The sequence below is a fragment of the Sphaerodactylus townsendi genome, linkage group LG03, assembly GCF_021028975.2.
Source record: "Sphaerodactylus townsendi isolate TG3544 linkage group LG03, MPM_Stown_v2.3, whole genome shotgun sequence".
NCBI classification, from domain to species: domain Eukaryota; kingdom Metazoa; phylum Chordata; class Lepidosauria; order Squamata; family Sphaerodactylidae; genus Sphaerodactylus; species Sphaerodactylus townsendi.
Window position 1 is genome coordinate 112,984,768 of NC_059427.1, and position 26,991 is coordinate 113,011,758.

A 26,991-nucleotide genomic window follows, 5' to 3' on the forward strand; every position below is an offset into this window, starting at 1 on the left:
GGCCGCCCAGCCCGACCTGGCGGCAACGCTGGGACCGTCCCTTACGCAGACGGTCCACAAACTGCCGGGCAGCCGGCGCCGCAGAGCGCCGGCGCCCGGCCAAGCTGGCATGTCCCTGGGCCTCCGGCGCGTTGTCGAGGCCTGGGGACACGCCCCCTGGCCCTGCGTGCCTGCTCCAGCGGCGCAGGGCAGGGGGGCGTGATCCCCGGAAACACCGGCAATCACGCTTGAAGGATCAGAGACAAAGGTAGAAAGATCACCCGAGGTGGCAGTGGCCCGAGGTGGCGTTTCCCCAAAAAGCGCGCTTCCAAGCGCTCTGGGAAACGCATACCGGCTTCGTCGACGAAGCCCGGCGGTGTGAGCGGCGGCGGCGGACTGCGTACGGCTCTGCATGCCCTGTCTGAGAATGGCAGCCTGGAGACGGCGTTTTTACCGTCTCCAGGCCACCATTCATTGCCCGTGCGGATACGGCCTTGGAGTGTTATGACCATTTGAGGCAACTATATAGGGTACTCTAATAGTTGTATGTTTCTCCACTTCCCCTATGCCGTCTGTTTTATCATTATAACAGGTAACATAGAGTGTAATGTCACAGATGGGAACCTGATCTAAGCAGACGAACTACAATGCTCCTAATGGAGATTGTGGGGAAAATAAATGCATGAGAGAGTTTCATGTAAGTGGGTCTATTGTTTTCCTGCACATCTATCTAGTTAACAACCACAAAAAAGGGGGGCAGCTTTGAAAATATATATATATATATGTGTGTGTGTGTGTGTTTCTAGTATGAAAAGACTAAGCAGATCTAATGCAGTTATTTTGCCTTTTCCAATCTATTCCCATTAATTTTTGGATCAAAACAGTGCAGCAAATTAATGGTTAAAGTTCAGAAAATGGGACCAGAACCTTTATATTCCCAGACAAAATAAAGGGCCACTCCCCACTCACCATAAGCCACGGGGTCACCTCTTTAAAAGACACGAGGCGGATGGACGTTCCCCACGTCTCCAGCGCCCACTGCGCAGCTGCCCTTAATTTGCCGCTCTCCCACCTCCTTGTCGTGCGTCAAATTAGGTCCTCTGCAAAGAGCAACATTTTCAAAAAACCCGTGGGTGCCGCGAGGGGGTGGGGAACCTCGGCTGTTTATGCGCGGCTGATTCGCTCTGACTCGCAGCTTCCGGCCAATCAGGAAACAGGAACCGCCATTTTGTTTAGGGAGGGTGTCCCCGTCAGAAAGTGCTCGGAAATTGAGACGTGTGCACAACAAGACGTGCCAACATTGCTCTTTTTTGCTTGAGCTCCACGGTTTTGCAGCTTGGCAAAGTGTCACTGAGCACAGGGTTGTCGGCGGTGTAAACTGAAACCGATTTTTACTTTCATTTTTCTGCCCAAGCAATTTGCAGCGGGTAGTGACATCAGCATGTGCAGACGTCTCAAAACAATGCGTTCAGCTTATCCAAACCAACTTTTTGGGTCAGCCTATCAAAATGGAGCCCCGCCTTCGGCTGGCTGCAACTCCCACGTGTAAAATATGGCCTGCTTTCTGGCGTTACTCAGCCAATCAAAAGCGGCTTCGATTGCCTGCTTTGGCGAGGTCTTGATGTGGAACCCCGCGCTATTTCCTGAATGGAAAATGAGTGGGGAACAAATGTCTCTGTGGTCAAAAGCCACGGAGGCTTTTCTACGAGGGGTCGCTGCGGGGTTGCACTCAGACGAGGTAAGTGGGGAGTGGCCCAAAGAGTAGTTCATCCAAGGTTATTTGATTGGGAGTAGAATTACAAAAGTGTAAAATGGAAATAAGTAATCATAAAATGCAACAGGTAGCTTGCATTGCCTTTAATTAATGTTGTATGAAGTTTGAAGAAGGTAGGACTTAGTGGATTCTTAAGTGGAGTTATACCCCTTTCATGCCATTGACGTCAATAAATTTAGAAGGGTGTAACATGGCTTAGGGCAGTGCTGTGGGTCTTTTTTTTCCAGGAGCAGTTATTATGGCCCTTTCAGATAGGGAGCAAGACACCTGGGTTACACATGTGCCCCTGATTAGTGTTGGTTCTTGGCTGTGAGCCAGTACAAGAGGACCATGCATGAAGCTGTCTCTTCCAAGCACACCTCCTATTTGGAAATAGGTGGTCCTACAGAGTACCTGCAGGTTCTCTGGACAATTCCCTATTTCCTTACAGAGATATAACCCTTTTGTACTCCTTCATATTCCACTGACTTTAGTAGCCTAAGAGAACTGGGAAGCAATCATTCTCTCCTGTCTTTTTCCAGAAATGACATTGAAAGGGCCTCTGGGGTAGTCTTTCTTTTGCTACTGGAAATATTGGAGGGGGAGGATCCTTGACTTTTAAACATTCCTTTTTGACTTACTGACATGGAGGTGCTAAAAGGATCATGAGAGGATCATGCTGGGTGCATTTCATAGCTGCAGCGGGGCAGAGGGAGATGGGATCCATTATTGGAGAAGGGATCTGCAGAGGATGCACCCTGTGCCCAAAGGCCTGTAAAAACCCTTCAGCGCTGCTACTTTCCTGTAAAAGCATAATTTTTTTCAATACACAAGTGTCAGTCATAGAATATGCCACCATAGCTTTTAAACCCAAAAGTGAATTTAATTGCTCAAATTAAACAAGACATGAAAGTAGCTTTTCTGTCAGTTATAGTGATTAGAATGTCAGACAGTTTGGGAAACCCAAGTCTGAATTCCCCCTTTGCCATGGAAAATCACTGGTTGACTTGGTGCCAGTCACACAACTCCAGCCTAAATCACCTGACATGATTGTGGTGAGGTTAAGATAGAGATGAGGAGAACAATGTAAACCACTTTGAGTCTCCATTAGGGGAAAAAGGCAGCGGATAAGCAAGTAAATGAGTAAGTATGGGGCTTGAATGTTGAATGTCATTCCTTGGACATGAAGCAGTATTGGAAGGTGTGAGGATCCTCTGCAGATTTATAGCCACGTCGAGATGTTGCAAAGTGCCAGATTCAGCCATCCCGATAGATATTCAAACCCACCTTGCATCCACTGTGTTAATTCTTTTTAATCAAGCACTTTCAACCCCATCTTACAAGTTTGCAAGACTTTCATGAAAACAGTTGCTCTAATCTGATTCTACCTACTTCTGTCTTTTGTTTGCCCTCATAATGAACAGCTGGGCCCCAATCTACATATTAAATAAGTGTTCATTCTGAAAGGAAATGATTTGGTTGATTTCCAAACATACAAAAACTTCCATTACATTATTCATTTATTTTCTTTCTGATTTTGCAAATGGTAAATAGATAGCATGGGAACCGCAATTTGGGCAACACCTGCTTGGGGAATTCTATCATATCCAGGGCTTTATTTTTCATTTTGCTGCTGAGGACTCAGAATCTAGTCTTTAATGAATTGTTTTGATGCATTTATTTATGTTATTTATAGTCTACCTTTCTTTCTCTCAAGACGGATTACCTATAGTGAGTCAGTAGAGTCAACAAAATGAGGCCTTCAGTAACTAATACATTTGGGTATTAGAAGGATAAAACCACCGGAAAGAAACAGAAGCATATCATAAGTATTAACATGACACATGAAGTGGCACAGAAATTACATAATATGATCCTATTGACAGTGCACCATATACAGCAGTAAAGACCACAAATCCCAATCTTTCATCCAAGTTTGTGAAACCATTTTGTACTGTGCAACCTTATTTGCTGCACAGAAAAGCTCTCTTGAATAGTTTGTTAAAATTTTATGTGCACTTGTATTGTCCAGTATTGCTATCCAGTCTGTACCATCTAAGCTAGGATAGGCTATTAGCATTTATGTTTATTTCTATTTATGCCTGACATTACCCTTTTCTTATTTTTTAAAAAAAGAACATTTAGGAATTTTGCTGATTGACATGACATAAACCCAGTGCCAGTTATCTCGGGTACAGACAGCACCCCGAGGATTTTCATTTACACTATTGGTTTCCCTGCTTTATATGAGAGTCCCCAAATGTGATGCCAGTGGGTGTCATGGCATCTGCCAACACCTTTTCTGGCTTGATTGACTATTACAGATTTTTTCAGTGTTGTTTTGGCCACCACAGCCCGAGAATCCACACTGAGTTAATGAAGTATTTTATTGTCTACCTCCTGTGGCAGCCTGCCTGCCTGCCTGCCTGCCTGCCTGCCTGCCTGCCTGCCTGCCTGCCTGCCTGCCTTTAGACTTTTATACCGCCCTGTCCCCGAGGGGCTCTGGGCGGTGTACAACATATAGCGTGGTACAATCGTAAGATAACTAAAACCTTTAAAAGCAGCGATAAGAACAATAAAACTAAGTGTACTAATATAATAAATGAAAATTTAAAGATAAGTGGCGTCCAGCAACTCAATTTTCAAAGTCCTCTCCCCTAGGGGGAGGAGCGGCGAGTCCCATTAGATGACAAACAGCCCGGATGTAAGGGCCTAAAAGGGGGGGGGCACTATCAGCGGCTGGTCCCTCCAAAGGCCTGGCGGAACAGCTCCGTCTTACAGGCCCTGCGGAACTCACCAAGGTCCTGCAGGGCCCGGACAGCTGGAGGGAGAGCGTTCCACCAGGCCGGGACCAGAGCCGTAAAGGCCTCATCGAGGGGCCAGGGACCTCCAGTAAATTGGCCTCTACCGATCGAAGAGGCCGTATAGCAGCCACTTTGTTTCTGCATGTACCATACCATGTCAGGATTCCAACTGTACCTACAGGTTCAAATAGGGGTCCACTGGTCCAGAGACTGACTTTCTTTTGAAAATGAAAACTGAAAATTTTGAGGACCACTAGACAGATATTACACTGCTATAGTAATCTGTAAATTACATATGGGAAAAAAAGTGTCATGGGAGGCATAGCCACTGGGGCAAGGAAAATGACACTGATGTGGATGGGACTAGGAAATATCTTGACTATCCTGTCTATATGGCAGCAACCACAACTTTGCTGAGATTTTGCCTGAGGATCAAAGTAGAGCAGGAAAGTTGGAAGGTTAGAAAACAGAGCTGGAAAGCAAAAAATAAAAAATGAAGACTTTTTACCCAATGAGGAAACAACTCACTTTCTTGGACATTTTAGAGGCAGTTGTTTTGGCAGTGACCTTTTCTCTGAGCTGCTCCTGACAGGCGTCCAATTCAGTATCACCTAGTTTTGGAACAGTTGTGTGCTGGGTCCTGGATGGATTTCTTTTGCACTTTTCTACAGAACAGATGATTTTGCTCTGAACACTAACACCAGACTGCCATCCTGGGAATAATCAGGACAGCAGTGTTTCCACTGCATAACAAGGCCAAATTGGATGCTGCATACAGACTATCCCTGAGCTTTCTTGGGAAAAAAAATTAAGATCAGCCTTGGGAGGCTGCCAGGGGGCACAGAGGAATGGTGGCTTGTGGTGCTTAAATTTTTCCCTGCTGTCTGTTTTTCAAATCACCCTCCAGATACTCTTCCCTCTGAGAGAATAAAGATATGAACACTGTCTCTTTCCCTTCCCAGGGGAACAGCGACTTGGAGAGGATGGTCTTAAGTGGAAAAATAGTCCATAGGGAAAGACACAGGCACTCTGTCTCTCTCACTCACACAAACAGCTGCTCCTCTAATTAAATTCCCCTTCTCCTGAGGCTGCTTTCATTTTTGTAAAAACAAAGTAAAGAGAATGTTGCATATATTGTTATGCAATGTGTAGCACGGGCCAGGGTCACTCATGCAAGCAAGAGGTGAACCCAAATCACCTGCAGAATGGAGATTCTCTTCCTGAGGGTTCTGACAATATGGGGTACCGATTGCTTCTTTCACAAGATATCTACAGAGCTCCTGAAGTCCTTAACCCCAAGTTAATTTTGATAATGCGAAAGTACACTGTGTCAGTACACCAGTGACTTCCCCTGAAGCAACAGCAGCAGTGATATCTGTAGCAAAAGACCAGAGCACTTTGCTGCTTAAATACTTTCCATTGATGTTAACATTCAAGTTCTTGTTGCTTTCAATAACCAGGCAGCACATTTATTTTCATGCCATTTTAGACTGCCATGAATAGAAAGGGCCATTCTCAGCATTGCAATCATTGATCTTACCAAGGTCCTCATAGTGATCTGATAGTGATCCTGGCCTAGAAGAGCATGGGATTTTAGGTATTTTGGGTTCGTTAGTTTGTATACCAGCAAGTCAGGTTGAAATTATATGTGGCACATGGGCCTGTGTTATGTTTCTGCATTTTCTTTAAAGCAGAAAGGCTGATCTCTTGAATGGAAGACCAGCAAAGGGGGACCCTTATCTTTCCCTTGCAGGTTGAAAAACAGCTTGAATGGGGGTGGGTGGGGTGGGTGGGAAGCAGCATAATTTGGAGTGGGAAAAGATCCCGAAAGGAAAGGATTATGACACCTCCCCCTTCCATCTTCTGCTCAAAAATGCAACCAAGGCTGCTTTTGAATTTTTAAAAAGTGAGGAAAAAAAGCTTTCATTTTTTTGCCTTGGTGCATTACTTTGCACAAAGAGGTCGGGCACCCTTTGAAGTAGCAGGAGTTATATTTATAGGAGCCGTATAAGTCAGCTGTTGCTTGTAAAGAGCAGGAACTGACTGGAATAAAGCAAACGCTCTCCTGGTCATGTTTATTTACCTGATTCCCTCCCCTACCTGTGCCTGGTTGCCACAACCATTGCTGACAAACTTCCTGTAAGAACTGTGTGTGTCAGGAGGATGGAATCATTTTTGTTCTGCTTCTCCTCTGAGCTGCTTCCCTGGCCTTTTCTCTGGCCGTTTCCGCACGGGCAATTCATGGCGGCCTGGAGACGGTAAAAACACCGTCTCCAGACGCCAGTCTACCGAGCGCAGCTGCAACGCAACGCGTACACCGCCGACGACCTGAAGCGGCGTTCCCCAGAGGCGCTTCCCGAAGCGCTCTTTTGAAACTTGCCGACGTAAACTTTACCGGCTGACGACAGCGGCTTCATCGCCACCAGCACTCACCTTGTCAGACCTCCAGCTGGCGTCGCGGGAGCCGGGGACCGCACTACCCTAAGCGCTGGAGCGAAGCGGCGCGACCAGGGGCGTCTAAACTCCGGCCGGTAGCGCGGAGCCGAGGACAACTTGGTCGGCTTCGAGCGCTGGCGGCTCAGCGCCCGGCTGCTTCTTCAAGAACCCGTCAATAGCGGTGATCCCAGCGTCTTCAGTGCGGCGCACAATGTGCCGACCTGTCCTTCGCCGCCGTCGCGGCGGCCTCTACTCTGGTTTAGGTAACAGCTCCTTCTTCCACACAGCCCTATGCTGGCTGTTGCCCTGATGCTAAAGCTCTTCCATAGTACTCACAGAGCTTCCATTGTCTGATGCAAACTAATTAACTGCCTTGTTCCTTCTCCGGTTCTGTCACACTCTTCCAAAAGAACATGTACATGAATGCCGGGTATATGCTTTCTTTGTATAAAAAACACAGACTGCATTCTGACACGCAAAGAGACACCCTGCTCACGCAGAGCCTTATCTGCTTGGCTTGTAAAGTAACTTCTGTCAAATAAACACAGAAAACCGCTTTATGCTGTGGTAGGTCAGTGGTCCTTTTTGTTCAATGTTTTTGTGCTTTGACAGGCTTCCTGCCACTGGAGATCCTTTTTAATTGGAGATGCTGCTTGTGTGTGGATGTGCAAGGCTGTGATTAACTTTGTTCTTTTTGATGAAGATATAATTTGGGTTAGAGCTTAAGAACTTTCTTAAGAGTTGTCTTCTGCATGAGTGCAGAGTTCGTATGTAGAATTGCACAAACACTGTCACACACCATCCCCGAAAGATTTTTCTAGTCCAAAGCCCTCAAAGTTCTTTTCCCTGAAGGCTCCCACACACCATATCTATCTCATATCAGTTTTATACAAACACTTCCTACTAAGTAGACAAAGGAAAGGAGCTGCAAGCGACTTTGAGACTCCTTGTGGTAGAGAAAAGCATGGTATAAACCTAAGTGGTATTCTTCAAATTATAAATGGTCATTTAACGTGCTAGTGGTTCAATCACTGTGGCTGGTGACTGTTGGCATGCCAATATTATATTTTCCTGCATGTGAGCATTTTAATGACAATGCCATGTGGAATGTGTCTACAGGAAAGTAATTGACCATGCCCCCTATAATACTGCATCTGAATGTATAACCTGTGTCTATATAAGAGTGGAGGCCAAAAAAAAAGCCCTTAACTTCTGAATAAAGACTTAACAATTACTTTTCCCCGAATGGAATTACACTGGCATAGGATAAGAAGTTCATTCTGTTTTACAAAGAGGTTTTGCACAGAGTTTTGTGAACATTTGAACTAATTTATGAACCACTGTGCAGCTATGTTCAGAAGTAATCTCCGTTTAAGTCTGGAAAAAACCTGCTTGCTTGGTAGTCAGCGAGTCATTGCTTTTTTAATCCATTGTTCTTCCTTGCATATCAGGAGGTATCCACTCCTTTGCTTTGATAAAGAGAAAACCGCTTTTCTAGACAGGGCAAATGGTTTGATTAATGATGCCCCAAATCTTTTTTTCCCATCCATCCTGCTATTTTAGCAAAATCCATTAAAAGTCTAATATTGTTGGTCTTAAAGGAGGAAGCATGGCCAGTATACCCCCTGATCTGTGAGGCTGCTGTGGCCCCAATTCAAATGTCATTGTTACAGCATTGCACAGAAGTCACTGCTGGAGAAAGCTCTGCAATGCTGTAGTGATGTGATGTTTGCTAAGGGCCCCTGCATGGATTGTGTAGTTGCTTCCCCTCAACAGTTCCACGGAGATGCCACTTTTATTCAGTATTGCTAAAATGGGTAACTTTCAATCTACTGCCATGGGAGGAAGATTGAGAACATCTTTGTACAGTAGAAAGGGATCTGGGTTGGGCTCCAGTTCCTTCTCTGTTGCAGTGATTTGTTGTGTGCATGGCCAGAGGCATTAGCATTTATTGTGTGCCATGGGGGCATTTTGTCACTGAGTTTGAGCCATAGTTTGAAGCCTGTCAGCTTGAGTGGCCTGGTTCATTGGATCTAGAACCTGATCAGATGCTGGGCTTCATATATACATAGCAGGAAATATATGTATAGCTTCATATATATATATATAGCAGGAAAATAGCAGGCTAGAAATACCAAAATAAATACTTACAGAAGCAGTTTGGGGGGTGGGGTGGTAACTGCATAGTGGTGTTCACATGAATGAGTCCTGGATGCAAGTGGTCAAGGTTGATTCCATTTCAGTTTATGTGATTGATTCTCCATCTGATAAAAGGACTGGCCCGGTCCTTTCTTCTTGCTCTCTAGAGAGAATAATTTGTCTGCTTTATTTGATACTTTTTGTTCCTTTGCTGCTCTACTGTGTACAGAGAGTTGCTTTTGGTTTTTGACCACCCTGATGGTCACTGCCCCTGTTTTCTGATTTTAAAAGGTACTCCTAAACTTAGGGTTGCCAATCTCCAGTTGATAACTGGAGAACTCCTGTGCTAGCAACTGATCTCCCGGCAACAGTGATCAGCTGGAGACAGTGGCCACTTTGGGAGGTGGAATCTGTGGCATTACGTCACATTTAAATCCCTCTTTTCACTGCCTTCTTCAGGCTCCACCCAAAGTCTACAGGTATTTTGCAGGCCAGAGCTGGCAATCCTACTTGAACTGGCAGGTCAGCTTTGTACAGGCTTCTCTCACCCTAGCGACTGCATAAAATAGGACACATTTGTGAAAACTGCAGCGAAAAAAAAAATCTCCAGAATTCTAATTTCCAAAGTGTCAGTTTGCAACCCGGTCAGCTACTCAACACTGTGCTCCCTCTTTTAGCAACTGTTTTGGTACTGAGAGCCAGTGGGAAGTGTGAAGAGTGAGGGAAATGGTGGTGGGCAGGGGAGGTGAGGCAACAGTCAAAATTTTGAAATGGGGCCCATGACAGAATTATGATGAGTAAACTTGGCTAGGTGCCCTCAGCTCAGTTTGTATTGAGAGACATCTCAGCTGCTACAACTCAGCCTCTGCCTCTGTTTCCTCCTCAGCCTCCACCTGGACAGGAAGACAGTAGTAGCAGTGGGAGTACCCAGCCAGCCATCCAGCCTCTCAAGGGCCAGAGTTTCGTGCAGAATCACTTCCAAGCACAATACAGGTAAGCAGTGTGAGCCGGGGGGGGGGGGGTACATGTAACATTCACAGACTATAGCAGCGTTGAAGGAGAGCCATGGCCTCTATGTCCTGTTTGTTTGGAACCTCCAGGGCAACTGCTTGGCCGCTGTGTGAAATAGTACCCTGGGCTAGATGGACCAGTTCTGTGATCTTGCTGGCTGTGCTTATGTTCTTAGGTTCTTATGTATCTTTACACTACTGCAGTGCTGCCAAAATATTGCATTTCATCCTAGGCAGCTAAGGCACAAAACTCACCTTTCTCTTGGGTAGAGAAGAGGTGGGGGGTTGCAGGCAGGACTGGAGGACATGGGCTGAGATGAGTGAGTGTTTAATCTGCTGGCACCAGCGTCCAGTTCAAACCACAGGAAGAAGTTTTAGGTGGATGAAAAACCATCATTCAAGATTGCTCACACCAGAAATGACTCATCTATTGGATTGTCATGCTGTGAGATCTAGCCAGGTGCCTGAAGGTGATATATTTCACCAGTGATGATGGCCATGTCCCCAAACATTGCAGTACATTTTCCTGCATTGCCTTAGTTTGCCTTCATTCTTTGGTATATGTAGTTCTCTAGGCTGCCAAAGCTACAGGGATGCATCAGTCACACTTCTTCCCCATCTGCAGTTGCATGGTAGGTGTCTGTTGGGTTTCTTGTAGACAACTGTCAGTTACTGTACTATAGGTCATATTTGGGCTTATCTCACTTTGGGAAAAGAGACCCTCTTTCCTTACATAGCCAAGTACAGTGGGAAAGGAACAAGTCTGGCTGTTCAAGTGGGGGAAACAAAATGACATGGAACGCATCAGTTCTGCTTTTGTAGTCAGGGAACAGGACTATCATGCAGTCAAAGTCATTCATGGTTCCTCATTGTACTGCACCAGACGCATACAAGAGGAAAGGAAAAACATCACAGCCTCAGTTTTGATGATGCATGAAGCCCTTTCTTGACATACATGTGCGCGCACGCGCACACACATATACATTGTGCCAACTGCTGCTTTGTGTCTCTGGCAGAGAGGAAAGAGCTGGGAATAAAGTTTGAAGCACTTGGCAGTGAGGCTGCTCTCTGAGATGAGTCTTTAATAGCTGATGCCTGCCAGAACTTTCCGTTGTTCTTAATGGACACACAGTGGGTACCCAATAAGGTTATCCCTTGCTCCAGTGGAGCATGGAGGTGGCAGGCAGGGAGCAAGCAAGGCCGTCAAATTCCCAGTCATCAGAAGGGAATCAGTCATCAGAAGGGAATGGACCCAAGTGCTGAATAATCCCACATTTCCCAATATCTGAAGGGCAATGAAATGTCTTACCACTTGTGCTGTGCTTTTAATTGAAGGGGGCAGCATAGTAGTACCCTCACTGATGTGAGATTTTGCAGAGCTCTAGCTTAACCCAGACAACTAAATTCTCATGGGCCACTAAAAGTGTTTTTCAGTCATCCTTTCACAATTGGGAGTACCTGAGTGAGAAATGGGCAGTTTTAAATTCACTTCTGCCAGCTTTCAAAATTGATTAATGACAAGGCAAGAAAGCTGAGTTGCAGTTGAATCCCTGCCTTTATGCCTGTGATTTTGATCACAGACTGCATTTCTTATTTGGATACTGCTGAAGCCATGGTGGGTTACTAAACTGCAAAGCTTTCAGAACAGCACGTATGTACATGTAGGTGCTAGGTCTATTCCAAATGTATCTTGCCTTCTTCAGTCAATTGCTGGTGTTATGATGGCTCCTGTCCCTGGACAGATCAGAGGCCCCTCCCCACATTCAGATTGCATAAAGGTTGAATGATCCTTTGTGTAATTTGTGGGCAATTTTTTTCTGGATTTCCTTTGAGCTTTTTCCTCTCAATCTGCAAATATGCATCTTTCCCCTTTGAGAAATGCAGTAATTCATGTTCTCCCTAATGAGTATGTTGTCTACCTTCTGAGAAATTAACTGCAGAAAATCTGGAGTGTGAGTAGAGTTGAGTAAAAAGAAGAGTAATTGAGTTTTGGATTGCCTGTGAGAGGTCATTGGCTCACATGCAATTTTCACGCTGAAGGGCAGCGCAACCCCTTGAATTTTAGCTTGCTCAGTTTTACATTATGGTCTTGGTTTAATTTACATCAGGTACTCGGACTAAAATTGAATGAGACGTTTCCTTCCCACTGCTGCAGCCCAGATGCACTGTCAGATTCACTGTCAAAAAAAGGGTTCACATCAGCAAGCTGTATCACTAAGAATTTGCTAAACACCCAAGAGCAGATTATGAATTTCTGAATATGGATTTACGAGTGCTGATGTGACAGACTTTGTGATATGACTAGAATGGGATTACTGCAAATTTTTCATGTTTGCATCTAACAAATGATACTTGCCATGTCTGACAAAGGAATCTAGGGCTCCAGCTGCATGCAGGACCATTCAGAGAACAGAGGTGGGGCAGTCAGAAGGAGGCATGGCTTGTTGGTTGCTTCTAGGCCTGTATTCTACTGAGAGGAGCTTTTGGACCATCCTGCCATTTCTATTTCATCCTCTTCCCTCCCATGTCTGTCTTGTTCATTGAGCTTGTTTGCTGAGTGGGGCATTGGGAGAGGAAAAGGCAGGCACAAATACCAGCATCTAAGCCACCAATGAAACTAGCCAAATCTGTCACGGTATTGCCACAGGTACTGTCATCTAAGACCACAAGTCTGTGCTAGCTTGTCCCCTTGGACATCCTACAGGATCTTGTTTGAGAAGAAGGCAAGCTGTCTAGGTTTGGTTCTGATGCATAAAACTTTGAAGAACAGTAGCAAGGATTTTTGTATTCATGGAAAAAGAGTTTGGTGACCCTTTTCCCCAGTTGCATTTTCTATTACATTGTTAAAGAGATATTTTTCATGAAATATCCATTTAAATCCATTCCTCAGAGACATATGGCAGGTGAAAAAGAGTCATTTTGCTGCTACAGGACATGGCTGTCAATAGGGAATTGGATGGCATATGCTGTATGTTTATCTGCAGAGGTATACAAGGAAGAGAGAAGTCACAAAATACCCAGGATGCTTTCTCCACATTCTTAATGCAAATGAATTTGCTTAATATGGACATGAGAGAAGCATTCCACTGTGGGTGTATGTGCATAAAGGAACAAGAATACAGCAAATGGATCTTGGAAGAGTAAACAGACTTTTCACCTGATAATTGTTCTGCCTGCCAGTTGGCTGAACCAGTGACACCTGAGGAGCCAGAATGAAATTGACAGAAGTTAACCAAAAAGGTTCTGGTCTTAAAGGCTTTGGTAGAGTAAATAGCTTTACAGGCAATGTTAAATTTATTTGCATGTCAGCCATTGTGGTTTGTACCTGGAAGACTGAACACTTTACACAGGCAGAGAACTGAGCTGAGCAAGCTTGCGAGGTGATATCATTGGTCAATACAGGAACCATGACCTCAAGTAAACTCTGCTGCGGATGCCAGAAATGTCGGCATTCTTTGGCCCCTTCGAAGTAGCTGATCCTTTTTGCTAATGGAAGTCAAGTGAAGTCATCCATTCCATCTGTCTATTTATCACTGTTGGTTGTTCTGCCAGTGTTTTCCTTGGCTTATATCACTCATTAAGCAAACTGTCTATAACAGAGACTGCACAGTGCCTGTACTAGTTGGGGCACAGATTTGGCTCTGCAACATTTGTTTCCCCCATTTTAAAGGAAGCATAATGGTTGACTCAAATTTTGGCAATGGATGACCAATAATATTCCACTTTCAGTGACCTCAGGAGGAATGAAATGAGTGCAGCTGCTGCTCCATTACACGTCTAGACTGCTCTTCAGCCTGCAATGTGGCCTATGCAGTCCTAAGCAGAGCTTAGTAGGGTTAGTAGAGTGTAGCTTAGCCTAGGACTGCTCTGATAAGTAACTGTTTTGCTATAAGGCCAGCTGTAATGGGTGTTATGTGCTGTATTCTCACTAACTGATTGGCCCTTGAGTGATTTGAAGACAACCTACTGAGTTTTGGCCTAGTTCTCACTGAGGTGGTAAGCCCTGTATTTGGCTGCTTCACTTCAGAATACAGGCGGGACTATTTAGAATAAATGTTCTTTCATACAAAAAATATCCCCTCCTTTTGCAAAGCTAGATGTCAGAAAGAAGTTTCTGGCCTGGCCCCTCACTACCATACCAATATTCTAAGTTTAGTGATTTTTCTTCCCTTTCAGGAGCAGCTAAGCAGGGGTAGGGAACCTGCGGCTCTCCAGATGTTCAGGAACTACAATTCCCATCAGCCTCTGTCAGCATGGCCAATTGGCCATGCTGGTAGGGGCTGATGGGAATTGTAGTTCCTGAATATCTGGAGAGCCGCAGGTTCCCTACCCTAGTGATTTGGGCCAGACCTTATAGTATGAAGTGGTACAACTCAAACACAAGTTCACTTCTTCAGTGAGAACGGGGTCTAAGGGTCAAATAAGAGCTTCATGAGTAGACTCTTGTGCTTAAAAAAAACTAAAAAAACCAGTTGTGCCTGTCTTTTTTCTCTGTGGTACTAATTTCTGTTTTGAAAAGTGTGATACACATCAGGATATGCAAGAGAAGGGGTGAACACCTTCCTCCTCAGCTTCACAGCTCTGATTTTTAGAGTAACCATGTTGGGCTTCTCATCAGTAAACAAAACAAACAGTGATTAGCAGAAGCTGTCAGACATGAATCATCCTAATCACATCTACTTTGACCCTAAAGTTACACTTTGAGGGCAAACTCAGCTTGTTTCAGGGCTCATGTACAAGCCTTGTTCTCCCCTCTCCCCCAATTCTTCCAATCAGTGCAATGAAGGAACTGTGGTTAAAAACAGACTCCAGCTGATCATACCCTGTGAATATAGGGTATTGACCAGAATTATCCCCACCTGCCCTACTGAGAATTCTAAGCATAGATTAAACTCTGGCTTAGAATCTTGATTAAAGGGGAAAAACAAACTTTGATTGACCCAGGTACATGCATTTCTGCACTGGGGATAACTGGAGAAGCTTCTGACTAGCATTCCTTCATTGTGTTCTGTGCAAGATGGGAAAGGGGGGGAAAGCATACTCATGAGCCCAGCAACAAGCTGTACTTATGCATATCTTAAGTTTGCCATAATGTGAAATAACACAGGGATAGTTTTCTCTTGCCTCAAGGAACGGACTTTTCACCTTCAGTGTTGTGCAGCAGGACCATGGTTCAGTCCTTGGCACATCTAGTTAAAAGGATGACAGGTAGCAGATGTTAGAGAAGATCCTTAGACCCTGCATTAGACCCTGGAGGAGCCACTGTCAATCACAGAGTAGACAATGCTGAGCTGGATGAGTCACCATTCTAACTGACTAAAATAGCTTCATGTGTTCAGATAGCTTCATGTGTTCAGATAATTACTTATCTAAAAGCCTTCTCTAATATCCCTTCACACTCTAGATTGGGCTAGGTTGTGAAGACAGGGTCTGAAGGTAGCAGGGGACCTTGATCAGGTTCAGCTAGTGTTCCTGAGTGCAGCATTTTACATTCATGGATTCATGACTCATACATTTCACTCATTTGCAGTCTGTTGCCTGATGACACTACAGCTAGCACTATGTGCATGACTCCTCTACATATTGGGAAATGGAGAGCAGGCATTAGTGTGCTGGCCTCCAGGGTAGTTTGGCCATTAAGGACATAAGGAAAAGTCTCACTTGGGTGATGTCCTAGGGAGCCACCCAGTCCCATTTAGGCACTCCTCACCCTTCTTATGTCATGCACCATACTACTGCATGATTGCTGGCTTGCTCAAACTATGTATGGAGAATAGGTTTGTACAATTTGAGTTATGGGGCACCCACTTTGCCTGCCTGGACAGGGGACTCACGTGACTTCACCTGTTTGCAGAACTGCTGTATGACTTACCCAGGCTAGGCATGCTGGTGGATCAGACTATTCCCATAATCCAAAGTGGCAGTTATAAGGGCAATAATACCTCTCTACAAGGGTGTGTGTAGTACCCCACAGCAACATCAGAGAGAAATAGAGTTCAGGCAAAAGATACCTAGCAGCTAAGGAGGGCTGACATAAAACACTAACCCCATCACCCCTGCCCACATCTTTAATGGTATACATTGCTAAATATCCTATGAGTCTCCTATTACACTCCACCAATCTCATCAATATTGATGATAGGCCTTTCCTATGACATATTTTCCCATAAATAGCATTACTAATACCCCCTAATAAATACTTATTTTTTAATACAGAAGGCCATCAGCAGTTTTTTCTTGGGGGGGGGGGGGTTGTCTTTTTTCACACTTTAAAATCCTTTCCCAGGAAAGGATCTTCCTCAGCTGCACAATGTGTCTTTTTATCAAGGCCAAAGACACTGGCCAGCATTTCCTAAGAACAAAGAACAATTGACAGAGCATATTGTTTTCATGAAGACACTCAGCTATTGTACTCATGAGAACTAAGCATCATCGGTTTAGCATCATTACTTTAGATATATATTTTTTCCTATAACGTTGGAAACTTGCACCTGTATGTGATCTGGCTCTCTCTCACCTAGGCCCGCTCCCCACTCACCATAAGCTGCGGGGTCACCTCTTGATAAGACACGGGGATCCTGGACTTTCCCCACATCACCAGCGGCCACTGCGCAGCTGCCCAGAATTTGCTGCTCTCCCACCTCCTTGGCGCGTCAAATTAGGCCCTCTTCAAAGAGCAACATTTTCAAAAACCCCACGGTTGCCGTGGGGTGGTGGGGAACCTCGGCTGTTGACGCGTGGTTGATTCGCTGTGACGCACAGCTTTCCGGCCAGTCAGGAAAAAGGATCCTCCATTTTGTTTAGGGAGGTGTCCCCGTCAGAAAGTGGTGACATGGAAGCGCTACTTGCAGTGATGACTTTAAGACACGAACCGTGCAACATCCTCTTTTACAATGGCAATCACGCTTCGTGGAAGTTGAGATGATACTGTGCACAGCAGGCCGACCGCGCCAACATTGCTCCCTTTGCTTTCGAAGCTTTTCACGGCTGCGGCATGGCAGCTTCATTCCGCCTGACAAAGAAGTGCCGCTGAGCGCTATGAGGTTGTGGAGCGGTGGAAACCGAAACTGATTTTCACTTTCGCTTTTTTTTTCTGCCCAATCAAATGCAGCGCGGATGAAGGGCGCATACGCGTTGCGTAGCCTATCAAAAAACAACTTCTCAGGTGGTCAATGGCCAGTAATCAAAATGGAGAGCTGCGCCTTTGGGCTGGCCGCCACTTCCGATGTCCATGGCGCACATGCGCCGGTGCCAGCCAATCAAGAATGCTTTCGCATTGCCATGGAACTCCTCCTCTTGCTCCCAGCTGTTATTTCCCTGGAATGGCAAAGCGTGAGTGGGGAACAAATCGCTCTCTGTGGTCAAAAAAGCCGCTGGAGGCTTTTCTCTGTAGCTGGGATTAAGCTGTAGTGGCGTTGCACTTAGAAGAGGTAAGTGGGGAGTGGCCCTTAGTCTCTGCCCTTCAGGTTTAAGTGCACTGCTCATGCTTAGCTCTTTTGCTTAGTGAATCTTCTGGACTGGTAATATATGACCCTGATAGTACCCCTATACCTTTTACAATCCCCATTTAATACTTTTTTCCTTGACTCTGTATGAATGAATCACTCTCAGATAATTGTAATAATCTTTATTATTTTTCTGGAACTCAAAAAAAGTCTCTATTGTCAAAATGGTCTCATGTCAAAGGTTGAAACTCCCATAGAAGGATCTTGGTATACATTGGTGGAGAGATCTCGCTGTTACTCACTTCTTGCTTAAAATAAAAGTCCTCACAATAATGCACTTGGTTGCAGACCACTAATTTGGGTAACAGGCAGGTGATGTGGGTACCGCTGCTTGATTCTCTTGACAGCGCTGCAGCCAAGCTGGGTACCATGTCAGCTTACATAGCCTCCCTCTGTGAGGGTGTAGGGCCCTTTATGGGGCCATTTTGGCCTCCTAGCTGCCCCCACATATCCCAGTATTTACAGATTTTGCCATTCATGGTGGTCACAGAAATGCATGGCAAGGGGTCTCCTGTACTTTGCATTCCTATTGGGAAAGTAAAGCACTACGTTGGGGACACTGTTGCTGTGATGGCAAAACTTTCACTCCAACCTCAATTGCATTTATTGAAAGAAATCCTGCAGGGGGTTTAGATTACTCGCCCAGAGGTTCTTACCAGCGTGTAAATCATTTTTTCCTTCTGTCACTCACTACCTACCATAATGATGGACATTTAGCTAATGATTAACAATAGTCTGTTCATCATGAAACTGGCCCAATTGAGGTGCTTCCAGAGCATGCTGCGATGGGATCTGCTGTACTGCATCAATTGCTTCCTGTGGTGTAGAGAAATTACATTAACCCCACACCCTCTCTGAGGGGAGCAGATACCGGAGATGAGCGCTCCCAATCCCTGACTTTTATTCCCAAGCCGCACACACACATTTGCACTGCCTTCCTTTGCTGTGACATTGCAGCCATCTCCATGGCAACCCATTGTACTGTTTTGGAGAGTGGCTGGCTCGGTGGTAACTAGGCAAACACTGTAGGAACACATCCGTGAGCATTTGCTTAAGCAGACTCTGAAAATTCACTTCTTCGTCTTCCTACTTTCTCTTCTTCAAGCAGCCTCGCCTGGAGAGCAAGCAGCTCATGCAGAAAGCTTCCCTTGGCACTGCTCTGTGTCACAAGATATCGGCCACCTCACAGTCTGCAGGTGGAATGGCCCTGACAGGAAATTGAAGTACCTCCTCTGTGACAAATGTTGTGTGAAGAGTGTGGTTTGTCTTTTTTCTGTGTTATTGAATCAGACTGAGCCAAATGTCCCATATCTGAATCTCTGTTTCCTGTCATGACAGCCAGAGCCGCACAAGAACAGACAGGTTTGCCAGTGTCATGTATTTTAAAATAAGCCCATTTCAAGCCCTTATGATAGCAAACCTGAGGCCAGTGGCTGATCAAAAGTCTGTCTGTGGGGGTGAGAAAATCAGTGCTGTGGGGTGAGCAGTAGGCAGAGTTGGTTGTGGGGCAGGGCTGCATATCTCCTCATCCTTTCCTATAACTAGCATAACTGAACAGAACAACAGAAGCAGCATTCAGATGTTTTCAATTTTCAGAATAAGCATCCAGATGTTTTCAGTTTTTATAAGTACACACCAATTGGGTGTCTGTTCTTTGAAACCGTGTTCCCTGAGCCTACCTTCATGAATTTGTGGCAGTTGCTGTTTGCCTCAGATCTGAGGCAGCATTAATATTCTGTCCACCTTCTACAGTCGAAGCTAAATAAGGATTTGGGGCCTGTCTCTGCCAAGCCAGCCTCCCCCACACCCGCCAACCTGATGTGCCCCCTCAAGGCCCCTTTTCCCTTTGTGCCGGCTGAGTCAGACATGTCAGGCATGAAAAAATCATTTCGCTTTCCAATTAATTCCTTTCCTATTAATTCTTATTACAAATGGCCGCTTTCATTTTCAGGCTGCCAACCTCAGATCTGTGCATCAAAGCCTTTCTATATGCAAACGATTGATTAACACAGAACACTGCTTTACTCTGAGTTTGCTGGCTCTGATACATGTGAAGAAAAAAAAACGGAACTTAGAGTTTGGTTTGATTTCAATGGGGATCTGAACAAAAGCAAATGGCTGTTTCCATTAAATACTGATCAATATTGATGTATCTTTGATAGGAGACTTCTTCAGACTTGGCTTTTGGGAAGGAGAGGTGGGTTGTGGGAGACTGACAGAGGTCCTCCTTTTTTGGAGTTTGCACGTGGGGGAGAATCACCATGAATCCTCTGCTAATCTTTATGCTACATTCTGTCTCTGTGATCCGAGAAGTACAGCCACTTTGGACTGAAGTTAAGGCATCTTCAGGGATGTGTTTCTTGAAAGTCGCAGTTCCTTGCAGGATGTCAGGCAGGGACCTGTTTGAACACTTTGTTATCCAGGGCTTGGTTATCCAAAATGCTCAGTTAGCTGACTTTGCCCAGAGGGCAAGGCTCTCTCCCTCAGCCACCATATCCCTTCATCTTTGAACATGCATGTGATTTATTGCCAGCCAGCCAGCCAGCCCTTGCTTGTGCTGGGCTTCTTACCAGACATGGATTAACCATTAAGCAAAATAAGCATGTGCTTAGGGCCTGAAGTAAAGAGGGCCCCGGAGAGTTTTTTCCCTCCTTATCTCTGCTAAGCATTGAAACAGATTTGTTATGTCAGATTAATTTTAAAGTTTTGATCAAAGACTTTGTGATTAAAAATGAGGGAGAAAACTTTTTATAGTCTAAATAAACTTATAAGTAAGCAACAGTAAACATTATTTAGCATCTTTGTGTCAGTTGAAATGCTGTGTATCGTCGCGGCAAGAAAGCAACGGAATGATAGGTGTTTTATTTCATACAAATAATGATATTTATTTGGGTGCTGTGTGGTTTCCGGGCTGTATGGCTGTGTTCTGGCAGCATTCTCTCCTAGAACACGGCCATACAGCCCGGAAACCACACAGCACCCAAGTGATTCCGGCTGTCAAAGCCTTCGACAATACAATGATATTTATTCATTAGAATGTATATATTTTACAGTTTACCATTGTTTTTATTTTGAATTACATATACAGTCTATGGGGGTACCATAGTGTTTCCAGTGCTTAGGGCCTCTAAAGATCTCAATCCAGCCCTTCTCCTTACAGCCAGTTTTGCCAGCTGATGTGATCCTGGGGTAGATCCCACCCCTTCAGCCTGCTTCAAGCCGTCAGGAGTGAACTCTGTCAAAGGGCTCCTGGGCAGCCAACCCTCTGTGTCTGCCACTCAGTGTCTCATGGAAAGTGGGAAAGGTCCTGCAAGTTGTGGGGGTTATCTTCATGGTGTTCCCAGTGAGTTGACATGTGGTTGCAGTGGATTCCTGTAGGTAGGGGCAGACAAATGCTTGAGCATCTGTCATATTTGATTCCATGGCAAACACACACCTATTCCCCATGAGTGCCAGATAACAAAGCTTATACTGTATATCCCTGAAAAAATTACACATCACACTTTTGCGCCTCAAAAGCCTCTCCTCAAAGAAAATCGCCACGAAGACCACTTTTCTGTAAGTGGAAAGAAAAGGAACGTTGAGAAACATAAAAGTCCACAACCTCTGTGCTGTGTATCAAATTCTAAATGTCAGAAAGCACAGTTTTATATCAAGAGATATGGATGTTTATTTTCTTCTCAATCCTTGTGGAGAGAATGACAACCTGACCCTTTGGATAATTTCACTCCTAGTAATGGGAGATTGTTTGTGTACACTTCATGAGTGCATACAAGTGAAAGCAAAAAAAGTGAAGAAGATAAAAATAGGGCTCAGTAATTTAAAAAAATATTTAAAGAGTTGATTCAGGGACAGAGGCAAACACTGGAAAAAGAGCTATTTCCCCAGGAAAGTTGTAGCTTATTTGTGAAGTGTGCTTGATATATAATGATTGATTTCTAAAATGCAGAGTGCTGTAGTTCAAGCCTATTTCAAGCTGTTCCCTCTGACCCAGAAATCCTGCCCCTTAATTGCAAGTTCATAGATGTTGGCTGGTGTTTCCCATCTGTGACAGCTTGACAGTCTACACACTTTCAGAAACCTTTTCCTTTTGCTTTGTGTCATGTGTATGTTACTAAGTTGAATCCAGATTCCAATTTAATCCTCCTGATGAGGGGCTGTTTTGTACTAATAGATCTTGATCCAGTGCAACAGATTGGTGTAATTGCACATGATGCAGTTATGGTGGGTGGATTTGAGCATTTGTATACCATGCCAGATTCTATTATTCTGGTATGCATAGTGACCACTGCAGACAGATACATGCCCAAAGAGGTCATTTCAGGTCAATTCAAGGTAATATGCTTAGCAAAATGACACTGCAGAAAAAAGCTTTGCAGAGCTGTTTTTTTGATACTACAATATGATGTATGAATGAACCGGTTCTATACATTTGTGTAGGGATGCATCATTTATGGAAATAAATGGTCTTTGCATCTGAATCTACCTTAGATTTTTTTAGATATTTTTCAGTTCAAATGAAGTGAAGTCTCCTTCTTTGGAGGCTTTTAAAGAGAGGCTGGATTGCCATCTGTCAGGAGTTCTTTGATTGTGTGCTCCGGCATTGGTGGGGGGTTGGGCTTGATGGCCCTTGGGGACTCTTCCAACTCTTTGATTCTAAGTTATAGTTAAATTTAGGTTTTTATAGGTTTAAATGTTAGAATCATAGTGACCTCTGGGGTTTTGTAGTCCAACACTCTGCACAATACAGGAAATTCACAACTACCTCCCACCTACACAGTGACCCCTGCTCCACACCCAGAAGATGGTAAAAAATGTTCCTCCAAGATCCCTGGACAATCTAGCCAGGAGGAAAATTGCTTCTTGACCTCAAAGTGGTGATAGGCATTTCCCTGGGCATGCAAGAAAGGGCCATGTGTGCCAGGCACTGATGCAACCCTTCGTGCCCTCTCAAGTTTTGCCAAAGTTCACAGAATCAGCACTGCTGATGGCCATCTAGCCTCTGCTTAAAAACCTCCAAAGAAGGAGAATCCATAGCCTCTGAGGAAGTTTGTTCCACAGAGGATCTGCTCCATCAGGAAGTTCTTCCTGATATTTTGATTTAATCTTAACCCGTTGGATCTGGTGTGATCTTTTGGGGCAACAGAAAACAACACATTATCCTCTACAAGGGCCAGGGCTTTTACAGGCCTGGCCCCCACCTGATAGAACAGGCTTACATGGGAGATCAGGGCCCTGCGGGGCCTGCAGAGTTTCCGCAGGGCCTGTAAGATGGACCTGTTCTGCCAGGCATTTGGCCAGCCTGGTTAGTCCATCACTCCCACTCCATCTGGCCTCCCATGGGCGCAAGGGTGGGGGGGGGGAGGGTGACGCCCTGTGTTGCTATATGGTTCTTGTTTTTACTGAACGTTACTGTGCTGTTTTAGATTGTTTTAAAGTTTATAGTTGTATTTATATTATGGTTGTCCACCGCCCTGAGCCCCTCAGGGAGAGGCCGGTTCATAAATCCAATCAATCAATCCATCCATCCATCAATCAATCAATCAAATATATGACAACCCCTGAACAGAGGCTATGTGGCAGAACACATTCTTTACTTTGCATGCATAAGATCTCAGTTGAAGGATCAGGTGATAAATGATGTGGAAGACCTTTACTTTACTAAACAATTCTGGGCTGGAGAGATCAATAGTCTGACTCAGTAGCCCTCTGCACATGACCCATCTGTGCAGTGAATTAATGCATCAGCCCTCCCCTCAATATGCTATCTGCCTAGCTTGTGAGCTCAGAACTCTCTTGCTTGTGAGCATAGAACTGGATAGCCAACTGTTGCCTTTCCTGGGCAGAAAAGATTTGGCCATTGTGGTGTTATGCCGTGGTTATGCCAAGACTAGATCACTACAAAGTGTGTTACAAGGGGCTCCCCTTGAGAAATGTTCAGAATCTTCCACTAGTGCAGAATGCTGCAGCCAAGATCTTGACTGGAGTGGGTTGTAGGAACCATATCACCCTAGTCTTGGACCAACTACACTGGCCCCCAGTTTGTTTCTGTGCACAATTCAAGGTGCTGGTTTCGACCTTTAGACCTCTGTATGTTTGGATTGAACGCATCTGAAGGACCATTTACTCCCATGGTAGTGAACCTTTGGCACTCCAGATGTTATGGACTACAATTCCCATCAGCTCCTGCCAGCAGGCCAATTGGGAATTGTAGTCCATAACATCTGGAATGCCAAAGGTTCACCACCACTGATCTACTCCCTTATGAACCTGCCCGATCACTGTTCTCATCTGCAGAAGCTCTGCTTTAGGTGCCTCTTGAAATTAGGTGAGTGTAACCTGGGAGACGGGTGTGTGGAATGGTGTAGTATAGCCACACACACACACACACACACACTGTTGTGGGGAGGACTTTGCACCGCTGCTGGAGCAAAGCAGCAGCGGCCTGTTTCCCCCACAATGGCATTTTTCTTTCCAAAAATGGCGGTGTTCCACCGGTGCGGAGCGAATGGCACTGGGTAGAAGGCACCGTTTTCCCCTGCACCGCTATTTTCCTCTCTCACCTCCTATTGCCTGTGTCACTCTGCAGAGCCGAGGGAAGATGCCTCCTGGCCTCTGACACGTGAGTTGTCGCCAAGGCCACTGGGGTGTGTCCCCTCGTCTCTGCAGAGCGACACAGGGAAGAGGAAGTAAATAAAAGAAAAAAGCAGCAGGCCCCGTCCAAAGGAGCCTCTGCTGGTCATGGTGGCTCCAGGGCTGTGCACACAGAAGTGTGCGAACAGCCCCGGGGGTGCATCAGTGTCATGTACGTTGGTGCACTGCCGCTCTTCAGGCCTGTGCGGAATCCGCCTCAGAAAGACACATGTGTTTGCTGCTGCTGCCATCTTCTACCACTTGGTGAAGGCTTCTTTTGTTTCATCTGACCAGTGTCTTAATTGCTGTTTTTATGTCTTTGAATGTATTTCAATGCTATTTTTAATTTTTTAATGAGATGTATATTTTGTTTCAGGAGTTGATTTTAATGGTTTTAGCATGTGGTTTTGTTATATATATATTTAATTGTTAGCTGACTTGGTAACCCTTATAAGGGCAGAAAGGCAGAATATAAATCTCGTGAAATAAATAATTAAAATTTACCCACATGTGTATGCTGTGCATGCATTTCCTCTGTGCATAGGCTTAGTGCTGACATGCAAGTGGGGAGGCAGGGCCAGTTTGCATGTGCCCACTTCTCAAGTATGTGCACTGATTCAGTGTGCAGATTGGTTGCACATAAAAGGCTAGAATGTATAAAACAATAATAATTAGGGTGCAAATTCTGGTTCCCATACAGAATGAGTTCTGTCTGTGTTTATTTTTCCCCCATCCTCCCGGTCTTTTTTGGAAAATCTTTTTATTTATGTGTCAGGGAGAGGAGTTTGATCTCCCAGGTAATCATGTTAGATACAATCCCATTAACAGACTAGCACTTCCAGTAGGCCAATCTTATTAGAGCTGCTTTCATTTCTCCTGGTCAGCTCTGTCCACTCCTGGGGAAAAAAGATATTACTTCCAGATTTAAGGGTACTCTTCCATAGGCTAGAGATGTTTCTGCAGAATAATTCAAAGTTCGGATTTGTTTATTTGAGGAAGAGAGGAATAAACTCTTGTTCAATGGTCTTTTCCCCTTTATTGTGTTATCTTCCTTCCTGCTCTTTTCTTTCTCTTCTCTGTCAATCTTCAGTTTGGATGGAAAGCTATAATATACAATTTAAAGTGCAATAGCTGTTGATGGTACTACTACTTTAACAGCAGCAGCAGCAGCAGCAGTAGTAATAATAATAATACCACCTATCAATTACAAAAGGCCATATTGCTTGGATCTTATATTACTCTGACATCCTTGATTCTTGGGAAGAACCCGAAGTGTATGAACGCCAACACTGGCTGAAGATCTGGCAACTGTGATTTCAAACGATGATGATGATGATGATGATGATGATGATGATGATGATGATGATGATGATGATGATGATGATGATGATGATGATGATGATGATTCATGCTTTAGGCTGGGTATCAGAGACCTAATATTTGAATCTCAGCCTTTCTGAAGAACCTGACATTCGCAGGTCTGATTCCTTGCTGCAGCAAATTATAGCTGCAGTCTCTTGCCCAGTCTGCTTCCATTTCATTGAATAATGCTGGAAATGTTCATGTATGCAAAAAAGAAAAAAAAAAGAATTCATGCAGGTCACTTTCCTTGTGAATATTCCAATATTCAAGGTCATAGATAGTTTTGAAAGGGAGTTAGATTCATGGAGGAGAGGCCCTACCTCAATGACTGCTAGCCATGGTTACCGAAAGAAGCATTCATATTCAGAGGCAGTAAACTTTTGAATACCAGTGCTGAGGGTCATGCTAAACATGACAGTGTCTATGGGTCCAATAATTTTGAGGCTCCTGGATGAAGATTCCAATTTGATAATATGACACTGGATTTTAGTTGGATTTAAATCTGTATAAATAAGGCTGTGTGTGGCCTTGGCCCTTCATCTGCACCTTGAAACCAAGTCTACCATTATATACCTAGAAATATTCCTCAGTCAGACATCAGACATTCTGGAGGGGCAAATTCCTTCAAACAAAGGAATTTGTCATTGGGCTGAAGTTGGTGTGTGCAGTTCCTCAGATGAGCTTACAGCTTCTTCATCCTATTACTGAATCCTGTTGGAGAGAGTGTGCAAGCTATGAATTCGTGACCAGGGAGTGGCAGATTTTGAAGCCTACTTTTCCTAGTTAGAGCTAGTAACTCTTTACCATTAGGTATGAAGAACAGAGATGGTGCTGAGCAGGAATGATAGAATCCCATTATTACAGTGTGGGCTGTGAGAGAAAGCTTAGTCATGTATGTCTTTGTGTGAAAAAACAGTCTTCCCCCTCAGTTCCATGTGAGAAAATTTTCATTCCCTAATGACACATTTAAAATATATTGGCCTCCTAAACCTTTTTGAGCCTGAAAGATGTTTTCATGGTAGCATAAGTGTGTGTAGAGTAAAGCCTGCCTTGTCAGATGAAGCAGGCTGCAGTTCACAAAAATCGTTCTAAAATAAGAATTGTTCTAAAATAAAATTCCAAATGGTAAAATCCTGAAGAGATTTATCTCTTTTAAGCTCATTGTCTTCAAAATGACCCTTTAGAAGGGTGTGACCCTGTTTAGGATATACTGTAAAACCCCTTTTCTGTTTTATAGCAACAGACTAACAAGACCAACCACTGACATTTGTACGTATCTTGTAAAATGTTTAACTCTGCATAGTAACATTAAATATTTTTTTTTTGCATTTTACAGGTTTTAATGCAAGTGTTTCTAATTGTTTTTCTTG

The 26,991-nt window shown here is 44.5% G+C and overlaps 1 protein-coding gene across 1 annotated transcript in view; it reads left to right on the forward strand.

The window, feature by feature from the left end:
• Positions 1-26,991, forward strand: part of USP43 (ubiquitin specific peptidase 43) — a 139,628-nt gene that overhangs the window by 51,343 nt on the left and 61,294 nt on the right. Inside the window, exon 3 of the mRNA XM_048487400.1 lies at positions 9,998-10,104. Coding sequence (XP_048343357.1) covers positions 9,998-10,104 — 107 coding nt within the window. The remainder of the gene's footprint in view (positions 1-9,997; positions 10,105-26,991) is intronic.